Genomic DNA, 12,255 nt, shown 5'->3' on the forward strand with positions numbered 1-12,255 from the left:
TACCTTTCAAAAAAAAAAGTTAGGAACATTAAGATATCTTTTTAAAATTGTCTTCATACTCAGGAAACCCTTCCCATGATGTCAAGGTATAGAATTTCTCGGTGTATTCATTCGTTGATTTATTCCATTGACATATATTGTTATATCTTTGATTAAGATCATGGGCATAAATCGCAGATAGTGTTTTAAATAGCCTACGCTATGTAGCATGTAACCTACGCTATGTAGCATGTAGCCTACACTACATAGCGTAGCTTGACCTTAACACTACGTAACTCATGAAAATAGCTTAGGTCGCGTGTAGCCTACGCTACATGAAAATTTGCATACGCTACACACTACGTAGCTCACATTACAAGTTATCTTTTATTACGACATTAAAATCAATTAATGTGTACAATGATTTGTTACATTTTTCTATTAAAAGAAAAGTTAATCTTTTCAATACTTTTAGTAAAAAATAATGCAAGTAAAACTATTAAATCAGTTTTGTTACTCTTTATTTACCTTTATACTTAATGATTACCCTTTCCTGTTACTTTTAAGTTGTGTTTGGTTGCGCCAAATATCATGAAATTTTGTTAAATTTCATTATTAATCAGTCTAATTTGGTGAATATAATGAAATTGGTGCAACCGAGTGCAACTTTGATGAAAAATCTAGAAGTAGCGTGTAGCTTACGCTAAAGCTATGTAGCTTACGCCTCATGCTTCAGAGTCGTGAACGCTATGCTACATGCTATTCGCTATTTAAAAACATTGATCACGGATAAGAATTTACTTTTTAATTTCTCCATCTTCTCACAAGAAGTTATTTCCCCTTACCTTGACGAATTCGTTGGATTTGGAGATTGTCCCACCACACTAACACATGATCGGAAACTTCATGATTGGCATGGTGGGACTAGCAATAGGAGGGGGCCAATAATAATTTTCTTCTCCATTTCGTTCAAATTTTCCTGCCATCATCGTATTCAATCTCCTTCCTTATCTAGGCTTAAGACTATCAATGAGTATGCAAAACATCCACTAGTGGAGTTTCAATACATATACATATATATCGGGTCATGAGCTAGTGGTACTGGTACCACAATAAGCTCATGGATTGTGGGACACATGATGTGTGCAAGAAATTCAACCCATGCATCAAATGCGCCACCTCAAGAACCCCCAGGGTCCCACATGATGTGTGCAAGAAATTCAACCCGTGCATCAAATGCGCCACCTCAAGAACCCCTAGGGCCCATATATCAAGTTGATCCAAAATTCAGGCAAGCCACGACATGGGGAACAAGTTGCAAGGGGACATTCACCATTAATTTGCATGGGAGGCCCATGTTGTGTTGTATATAAAATACAAGTTCATAACCTTCTATAGATTGAATGAAAGGTCCGGCCAAAAGCTAGAAGGTTTTGCAACTCAAAAGAGCTTGAAAATCAAGGGTGGGTGTCCTGTCCCAACTTGTTCCCCGTGTTGTGGCCCACCTGAGTAATGGATGGAGTTGACTTTTAGGTTGTGGGGTTTTATTGAGGTGACAAATCTAATTGCCAAGATGGATGTTAAATATACATCATGTGGACCTGACATCAGCCCAATACAACTGTGGCTTACGGTGGTACCAGAACCACTAGACTGCCCCCCTCCCCAAGAAGTCATCAAGTCTTTTCTTACTACCTCCACCCACATCCTTTTGGGCTTCCCCTTGCCCTTTTAGAGACTTCAACTTGCACCAACTCACTCCTAACCAGCACAATTCTAGGTCTCTATTGCACATGACACAACGATTACATAAAACTCCATAGGCACATCTCCATTTCTTACACCTACGCAACATCATTCTCAATCTCTCCACTCTGACAAGTTACTCACATGGTATTGATACCAAGCTATTACTGGCCCAAATGCTACATCCAACCCATCCAACAAGTTCACCGCACCACAATGTGCGCCCCCCCCCCCCCCCAAAAAAAAAAAAAAAAAAAAAACAATTCAAGTGGTTTGGTCCATGTGGATGTGGTGTATGTATGACATCCAACCCGATCAATATATGCACCCCACCACATTGATAGGAGACCCTAAAAATCGAGCAAATCAATCATAAGGTCAGCCCCACCACCAGAATTTGGAAGTTTGTAGGCAATTTTGCATTTGTTCTATGGCGTGGGCCATTGATGGTTGGATCACCCTAATTTTAGAGATGCCTAGCAATCTTGGCATGGTGCACATATTGTACATGTTGGATATCATACATTCACTCATGGGCCACACAATAGTTAGGTACCAACATTAATAGCAGCGGTACCGGGAACTGCCATGTGGCATGAGAAAACTGTGTGTGTGGGGGCAGAGTAGGGTGTGTATGGCATCCAATCAGTCCAGAAAAGTCAACCAACTCTGAAAATAGGAAGGTCCAAAATCAGGTCGATCCAACCATAAGGCGTGCCATCATGTGAATTTGTAGGTTTTAGGGCAGTTGTCTATTGTTTTCCATGGTGTAGCCCACCTGATGTTCAACATCCTATAGAATTAGACAAAACATTACAAGCATGCAATATCATGTCATCAACACAAAACATCAGACAACAAGCTAGCTATTTTTACAGCCAAACTACTTGCTTCCCTAAGCAAGTTTGTCTTTGTTTTCACAAGACAATACCATAAAAATGCTAAGCTCAGTCACATTTAACATTTGAATGCTGCAAAAGTTATCCAAAATTATGATAGTTGAGCAAGAGAGCAACTAACCACAAATGATAACGTGGTTACACATATTCAAAAGTAGAGCAACTAACCAAATAAATAATGAACTTAATAAACTGAAAATTTGAAGTATCTTAATGTTGTTACTGTGCAGACAAAATACCTTGTTGTTCATCTCTTCCAAGCTAAAGAAGCCAAGTGCCTTGGGGTAATCAAAGACCATCGTACCAAAGTCCTTTGTGTTTATACCCATTTCCAAAAAGAAATTCACCCGGGAGAGCATTTCCTCCATGGAGAAAGACAACAATTGTGGGCAACGACTGACAATGAACCCCATCCAAACCCTCCTAACTCCATTGTTCTCAAGATATATAACCAATTCTTCCAATTCTTCTGGCCTGTGCTTTAAGACACCACTGGCCTTTGTAAGCACATAACCGAGGAATCTTCCCTTAACATAGATCGATTTCAGCCACTCAATCAAGCCTCTTATCGACCCAAGATCTCGTGGAGTCATGCATATGAGCTTCCCGATCTGTGGGTATGTCAAAGAATTATGCTTCAACCACCTAATCATTGCCAGAATCAAGACAATATCATTTTCTGTAATCTTTCAATAGAGAAGGGAGGAAGTGTGAGGAGCTGAATTGCAGTTGATTACCGGATCAGGGGAATGACATTGGAGTTTTGTATGACGATCTTCACCCGGGCATCAAAAGTGGAATGGGAGAATTCAGGGAGTTGCTTCATTGATGCAGCTGTGACCATGACATGGTCGATGAAATCAGGCAAGCGGGAGATAACGTTAGAGGAGTAAGTTATGCTGAACTTGGAACCTCTCATGAGTTGTTTCAAGATGTCCACTATGGCATTGCGTCGGATTTCTAGAGCCCGCATCAGGATCTTACTGTCAATGTCGCCGTCATCGTTGTCTCTTTGGTTGAAGAGAGGGAGAGGAGAGGTTTTGTCAGGGGCCAATTTAATAGAGCCAGGGAACTGAGGAATTCTTCTGTTGCTGCTGCTAAGGCTAGTGAGTGTAGAGAGTTGCAGCATCTTATCATCTTGGTCTGGATTTTGTGATGCATCCGGGTCTTGAAGAGGTTGAAGGTGGTGTTCTTGGTGTTGGGAGAGGAGAAGGGCAGCGGACTTGGAGTTGTGCTTACGGAATAGATCATGTTGTTGCTCCTGTGCTTCTCCTCTTCTATTCTCATTATTACAGATGTTGACAATGTAGTGTTGGTGAGTAGAGGAGCCGAGTTTTGGAGAGGACTTGAGGCGTGGGATGAGAATTGAAGGATGGAGTGGAAATGGATTGCTGTTTCTTGGATTGGATATGGGGAGTATGGAGAGCTGTTGCTGCTGCTGACACGACACCACCCTCATATCAATCTATTCCTCATGGAAAGGAAATGCACACATTGTAAGTTACTAGTGCACAGGGAAAAAAAAGGACCATTTGGCAGCACATCTATAGGAAACATGCAACATGGCCCTTGTGGCGGATATCCTTTCAATGGAAACACTTGGCCCCACCATGAAGATCACCTTGCACAAAAATGAGGCCACACTGTTCTAATCAATGGACACCCGACGGTCAAACTCTGCATACAATTACGGCCCACTTAGTGATATCAGCCTAATTCTCAACAAGGGTGATCTCCATATTGGGGTGTACTGCTGCAATGATATGGATGTCCTGTGGAAATTCAGCAGATTTCAAGGACTTCCGATTGGGAAAACATCATGTAGCAATCGATAGAACAGTGGAACAGTGGTGGCTAGAGTAATGTGGTAGTCAACCACCATATTTCAAGTTGTGTTGTCCCACCCACCAAACAAATGGAATCCATGTATTGTAATCTAGACTGTTGAAATTGCATGCATGTTTATGCCCCAAGATTTTCATAGGTCGAATGCTCTTAACCATCTAAATTCTCTTGTTAAATTGTGACTGCAGACCATTCTATTTTCTACCATCCATTTGATAAGCCACCAATCATATGGTTTGGATCATCTTATCAGCGTGATTTCAGGTAGTGTTGTGGATGGTTTGGGTTGACATGCGCAACTGTCACTTGTGTGATGGACGAGACACCACAAACTTAAAATAAAAAAGTGAACAGTAGCAAATACCTGTATCATACACATGTCTACCTTTTTTAGTCTTTTATTAAAGAACCACCCTTCTAGCTGTACAACCAAAAAAAAAACTCCCTCTACTTACCGTATTTGTGAATAACCCCATAACTTTATATATTTGTACAAAAGAAAACCTGCAGTTAAATTCTTTCCATACATGGGTCAGGACAAGAAGACGCTATTACTTTTGAGTTGCTAGCAACTGTAGATGATGACTTTACACCTGATGCATACATTACACAGTATTTTGGTGCTTTAATGAATGCAAAGTATAGCTAACGTGGCATGTGCATATGGGATTTTTTGCACATAGTGGGGCCCACTTGATTTTTTTTTTGCATCCGGCTGGCCCCACTTGATGTTTTGCATACAGTGCACTTGGGTGGACCCACCTAATGTGCCAGCCTGGCATGTACCACGTGGCCCCCCTGATGATGATTCTTCTAGAAAAGCAAGCTGATCCACTCACTAGATGGGCCACACTCATAGGCAAAGTTAAAGTATCCATTTGTCCATTAATCCCAACAGCATGGTCCATATGATGAGCAGACCAGCCTAATTTTTGTGACAGGTGGGCTTCATGTTTGGACCAAAAAACTCTAAATAAAAATGGCAAAACAGCAATTAATGTGGTTGCGAGGAATCCACAGTGGCCCACCAAATTAACATTCCTGATCACAAGATGTGTTTGCTTCGCCTAACAGACCAGGAAACTCTAGCTTTCTATTCCCATCAAATTTCTGGTAACAAAGAAGCAATTCGCAGTGGCACACTAGCACATGTGTGGAATAGAATGTTGGGCAGTTAAGGAACAAAATGCTCATAACATGAATGTAGCTGAAATGATGAGGATGTTGAGATGGATGAGTGGCAAGACAAAGAAGCATAGGATTAGATATTAATGCATTTGAGGGAATTTAGGAGGAACACCAATAAGTAATAAGATGAGGGAAAGTAGACGTAGATGATTTGGTCATGTGCAACAGAGACCAGGAACTACACCAGTTAGGAGTGAGTTGGTGCAAGTTGAAGCCTCTAAAATGGCAAGGAGAATGCCTAGAAGGACATGGGTAGAGGTAGTAAGAAAAGACTTGATGCCCTGTGGTCTTACTGAAGTTATGGCCCTTGAGAGAGTGGAATGGTAGAATAAATTTGTGTAGCCGACTCCAATTAGTTGGGATAAGGCTAGATGATGATGATATTTTTTCAACCATTAATTTTTTAACGGGCCACTCATCAACTGGAAAAACCCATCAAGATTCCTTGGCACAATACTCAAGCCAGTCAACTCATTAAATGTGCCACACATATACAGTGGATATAGCCATATGTCATTTTTTAAAACCTCTAATTTTCTTAAAGTGTGAACCATCTAATAAGTGGGCCAACCTGATTTTGAGTCACGGAATGTTCACGATGAGTCCAACTTACAGTGTGGACTAGATTTGCATGCATGTTCCATGTGGCACACGTGGATTTTCGGTTCACTAATCAGGTGGGGGTCACAATGAACATGTCCATCAAGTGGGCCACATGGGTAGGTAGCATGCAAACAATCATTCTTTATTAACATTCATTTTTCTAGTACACATGGCCCACCTGATGATTGACTAGCCTGAATTTGGAGGTTTATTTTTCTCATAAACTTGTTGTGCCCGTTTACTTTCTATGCTAGAAAAATCAGACTTGGGCATTACCCATGGGCCTAAATTTAAAACACAAGCCCGCTCATGGCATTTGGCAGCGCAGATTGGAGGGTATTCCAAATACGAGGGATTTCAAATCCTCACTTTTGGTGAGTTTCACAATCCCTCTCTTTTGCCTGGATTACCAATCATCTCCCTTTTTTGCTCATTTTTAAAGGCAAGAGAGTCACATGTGCAACATATATGTCGCTAGGCTACTAATCTATTATACACATGGTCAGTTGATGACAACCCAAAACAATCAGATATCAACTACATCACTAAAATTACAACAATAAAATGATCTGAGCAGTCCAAAAATTGGTCATGTAAATCAACGGTTAAAAATTGTTGGTTAGTCGCTCGATTGTGATCCTATGCTTGTGGCCCATCCGAAGCTCGGAATTTAATCATTTTTTGCCAAAGTATATATTTCAATGGGCTTATTACAATCATTGTGTCAAACATCACATATATATACTGATTAACGATATCGAAGTTGATATAGTAGTTAAATTCAAAGTCCTGTAAATATACTACATAGTTTAAATGCATGGCTATTTTGTATAATAGGGGATTCCGAATCCAGGGTGCGAAACACAATCGGAGTATTCCAAATCCAGGGTATTCCGAATCCATGGGATTGCCAATCCAGGTATTCTGAATCTAATTTGCCAAACAAGGCCAGTGGAATTGGAAGTATTTGAAATACACATTTTTGGTGTGTTTGGAAATCTCAGGGTTTTGCTGTGATTTTGATTCCAATTGATACAAAATACAAGCTCCCAAACAAGCCCTTAAGAAAATTGAATCATAAGTTACCAAGGATTGAAAATCGGTTACTATGAATCATTCACCACCGAAACCGGGTTGTGTCGCCCGATATCAGCAGTCTTGGGCCTGTCGATGTTGCCTCTTCAGTTTTTAACCGCTCATTTTCAGCATACAATCCAGCATAGAGTCCAGGCATGCACGCCCACATTAGATACTCGACAAGTCATCCAGACCATTGGTCCCATGTGACCCTTTTTTCTGAAAACTGTCCAAACAGGACGGTTAGGACAGTTTGGATTGATACGCACCATGGATTGAGAGCTCTCATTGCCTGACGAAGCCATTCATCAGGCGAGCGCCAGTGTTATGATCGTAGCCCATTTACATTGAGGGACCCAGCAGGTGGATGGTGGATTGAGTGCATGGGTCCCGCAAATAATTTCCAAAATCTATAGGGAGAGTAAAATAAAAAATAAAATAAAATAAAATAAAAACCACTTACCTCTGGCAGCTGCTGCTGCTTCAACTTCTTCCTCTTGAGTGGAAGACGGAATGCGAGAGCAGAACAGGATTGATGTGAGAGAGAGAGACAAGCGTGTGGTTCGGCCGTCTGGGCTTTCGAAAGGGGGTTGCAGGGGAAATCGGATTGCGTACTGAGTTACTCATCACGCTCTTATCGTACTGAGTAAACTCAGTTGAGCCCACCTTAAATGTATGTGGTCTATCTACACCGTCCATCCGTTTTTCCATATAAATTAATGGGTTGATATCCAAAGATCAAGTAGATCATACCACAGGAAACAGTGGGGATAATGATTTTCACCGTTGAAATATTTCTAAGCCCTACAGTGATGTTTAATTGTCATCCAACCTGTTCTTAAGATCATACAAACATGGATGAAGGAAAAACACAAACATAATCTTGATACAAAACTTCTATAGCACCCAATAATTTTTCAATTGTAGACGTTCAATTCAACTGTCTCTTGTGGTGTGGTCCATTTAAATATTCCATATGTTTCATTTTCAGGGTCAAGCCTAAAATTATCTGATAAAATTGATGGAAGGAGCGGATCAGATATATAAATCAATATGGACCTCACAAAGTTTGCTCAGTACGCTAAGCGAGTGAGTTACTCACTGCCCAATCCGCTTCCGTTGCAGGGGCATCCACGTGTATCGAGTCGTATACATCCACACGCAGAAACACGTGCAAGCATGAAATACATGTTAAGATCTGAATGTTCCGTTGCACTAGGAATAACGCTTAGAACTTATTCGTATAAATTTGGATAACTTCACTCTTCAGGTGGGCCACACCATACAGAGTAAATTGAACGTTAATTTTTAGCCAATCATTTGTTTTGATACGTTGTAACCACTTGAGGTGTGACATGACCTGATTTTCACGGGAGAAGAGCAACACCGCGTAGATCATGTGATGGAAAGCTCAGATCTCACACGCGTGTCAAAATGCGACATATACCATATGGATCCATACGGATCCACGATCCACGTGTACCATCTTCCTTCGAATAAGATTAAAATAGACATTTGCACTCAACCAGCTGGTGTTAATTCAAAAGCCAGCCGCACCCAGGTACTGTCTGATTTTTTATTAATCATGGTTAGAAATAAAAAATAAAAGAAGACTAATAATTACTTTTTCGATGTGAATATTTGAGATGAAAATTTGGAGAGGTTTTTACCTTGAACTTTGGTTTGAAAATAACCTTAATCCTATTAATTTAAATATGTAGACCCTACCATGATGTGTGTGACTTATCCACATTGACTATCTATTTTACCAACAAATTTTAAAACATAAGTAAAAAAATGAGATAGATCTAAAGTTCAAGATAACCGCACCTCAAGAAAACACGTTCCTAAAGATGTCTACTGTTGAAAACTATTTTCTCCCTGGGGCTCATAGTGACATTTATTTGTCATCCATGTTGGGAATCCATAAAAGCAAATCCTAAATTCGGATTATATGAGATTAAGCAAACATAAATTAAGCAATTACAAAGCACATACGATTTTACATGGAAATGCCCTTATAGGAAAAAATTATGGCACAAAACAACAGTGAATCATTGTGAAAATAAAAATATAAGATATGAAATCACTTACAATGTTTGAAAATCCTCATTGTGACCTTCCCAAGCTCCACAAAATATTTAGCCCTCCTTATTAAAACTTAAGATTACCATAATTCTGCAATTACACCCATATATATAGTGTTGCGCCTAGAGTAGGAAACAATTCCCACAAAACCATGCGCTTCTATCGATTGGATCGACCGCCATCGAAGGCTCTTCGATGGGATCGAAGCCTTCCTCGATGTCATCTAGTAGCACCCAAAAAATAGTCCAATGAGTAGTTGGAATAAATCAGGATTTTCTTAATAGGATTGAACATGTTTGTCGATGGCATCGAGTGTTCTGTCGATTGCATCGACGGACCTTGTTCCAGTAAGATTGAAAACATCTGACAACAATCTTCACCCTGGCTTCAATCATTATGAACCACAAGTCCAAACTCTATCTCTAATTGCCTCAATTATAGCTTTACCATCGTCGTCGCTTCTCTTGCACACTCCGTCTTCATCAACCTTTCGCCAAACCCAAAGAAGTCGAACAAAATCATAACTTCTTTATGGAAACCACCTTTATCATCATATCTATTGGATTCACGCTCGTGTGGATCTTTTTTAGAGTTACATCGCTTTTCTCAAGCACCTGTCGGATAAAATGGTGACGAACATTAATATGTTTAGTTATAGAATGGTAACAGAATTTTTCACTGAATTGATCGCGCTTTCGCTGTTACAATTAACCGGCACGGCCTCCTGCTGAAGCTCAAGTTCATTCATTATTCCACGTAACCAAACACCTTATTTGAATGTTTTTGTTACTGCCATATACTCAGCTTCTGTTGTGAAAAGAACAATCATATACTGAAGCTTCGACATCCAACTAACCACTCTATCTGTTAATACAAACGAGTAATCGGAAGTTGACCTTTTGTTGTCTGTATTCCCTACGTAATCCGGATTAACATAACTTACAAGCTTTCTCTCTAATTTCTGAAATGTCAAGACGTAGTCTGTTGTACCTTGTAGATAACGAAGTATCCATTTCATTACCTCTCGATGTTGCTTGATGTGGTTTGACATGTATCTGCTCACGACACTGACTGCCCGTGAAATATTCAGTCTCATAGAAACCATGACATACATCAAATTGTCAATTGTGCTCGAATAAGGCACATGAGATATAATCTACTTTTCTTCATTTGTAATGCAACATTGCTCTGAAGAAAGCCTAAAGTGAGTAGCATGGGGTGTACTAACTATCTTAGCCTTGTCCATACCAAACTTCACTAATACCTTGTCAAGGTACTCTACCTAAGTTAATTATAATCTACCCATCTCCCTATCTCTATGTATGTCTATGCCAAAAATCTTTTTTACAACTCTCATATCTTTCATTTCAAATGTCCCTTACAACCAAGTCTTTAACATATTAATTTCATACATGCTTCAACTGGCGATAAGCATGTCATCAATATATAATATTAATAGAATAAATCCTTCATCACTCAGTATCTTAAAGTATACACACTGATCATATTCATTCCTGATAAATTACTGACTCACCATGAAAGTATCAAAGTTCTTATATCACTGCCTAGTCGATTATTTAAGCCCATACAACGACCTTCTCAACCTGCAAACCTTATTTTCTAACTCCTTTTCTTTGAACCCTTCTGGTTGCTTCATGCAGATATGTTTTTCTAATTCTCGATGTAGAAAAGCAGTCTTTACATACATCTGTTCTAGCACAATGTTGTATTGGGCAACCACCAACAACATAAAGTTAATCGATACATGCTTGACAACCAATGTGAACATCTCACTGAAGTTGATACTTTTTTTCTAAGCATACCCATTCATTACCAACCTTGCCTTGTATTTGTCATATTTATTTTTATAAATCCAATTAGACCATATCATTTTACGCCCCAATGAGAAGCTTCACCAACTCTCACGTCTCATTCTTGTACGGAGATTATATCTCATCATGCATTGTCGTCATCCACTTCCCAACATCTGGGTCATCCAGTGCTTCTTATAAGGTGACCCCCCTCATCTGTAATAAATGTGAATGCAATGTTCGAGTCATCCCTGTCAGTGCATTGATTTGTGCATCTTATTTGTCAACCATGTGAGTCTGTGTGTTATGTAGTTAGTTGAGCTCTTGAAAGCTAAAGATCGAAGATACAAGTGGATATGAGCATCAATGAGTAAAAAATATGTAAATGAGTTGCTTTTGTGATCATAACCTTAGACCCAAAACAACCCCTTAAACATCTAGATGATCATAGCTCAATAGGTAAAGTTTTTTTTAATCATCCTTTAGCCCTAAAAGCTTAATTGGAACATAATAAGTAAGGCTGGCAGAGGTATTAAGCTATTGTGAAATCGTATGCCCAAAACAACAGTTTTCGAGTGGTCTCATATCCCATCAATAGGCTGTTAATGGGACTTGATCTAATCGAAAGTCTACTCAATCATATCAAATAATGAGTCCAGTAACCAACAAAAATACATCTAGATTTTCTCAAAGGGATTGTAGAGGGTTCGATGTAATCGAATGACCATCAATCCCATCGAAGGCCCTTTTGATCACATCGAAAGAACCATTAACTAGTCGTTTTATAACCGTTGCAAATTAGTCTCTTATAAAACACCATTCAGTTCTTGGGCATTTTCATGAGTTTTTGGTGTAATAGAACCCTAAGTGATTTCATGATCACATCTTTCGTCTTAAGTCTCTAAATCAATGAATTCTAAGTCATCTTCATTTATATTAACACTTAACGAGGATTCCAACCTCTACCTTGAAGATGAGCTTGAACTCCACCATTTTCTAGAGATTATACTCAACTGTAT

At 39.5% G+C, this 12,255-nt stretch overlaps 1 protein-coding gene across 5 annotated transcripts in view; it reads right to left on the bottom strand.

Moving 5' to 3' along the window:
• The window catches only part of LOC131246432 (transcription termination factor MTERF2, chloroplastic), a 28,150-nt gene extending 20,243 nt beyond the window's left edge, over window positions 1-7,907 (bottom strand). The window contains exons 1-3 of one of the 5 annotated variants that reach the window (XM_058246585.1): window positions 7,801-7,907; window positions 3,362-4,089; window positions 2,864-3,269 (exon numbers count right to left, since the gene is read on the bottom strand). In XM_058246585.1, coding sequence (XP_058102568.1) covers window positions 2,864-3,269; window positions 3,362-4,083 — 1,128 coding nt within the window. In that variant the 5' untranslated portion in view covers window positions 4,084-4,089; window positions 7,801-7,907. Of the gene's footprint in view, window positions 1-2,863; window positions 3,270-3,361; window positions 4,090-4,924; window positions 4,961-4,996; window positions 5,112-7,606; window positions 7,739-7,800 lie in introns of those variants that run through there. The other 4 variants (XM_058246568.1, XM_058246595.1, XM_058246562.1 and 1 more) reach the window with 4 other exon arrangements.
• Window positions 7,908-12,255: the final 4,348 nt, after the last annotated feature.

The sequence above is a fragment of the Magnolia sinica genome, chromosome 1 (assembly GCF_029962835.1).
Source record: "Magnolia sinica isolate HGM2019 chromosome 1, MsV1, whole genome shotgun sequence".
Lineage (NCBI taxonomy): Eukaryota > Viridiplantae > Streptophyta > Magnoliopsida > Magnoliales > Magnoliaceae > Magnolia > Magnolia sinica.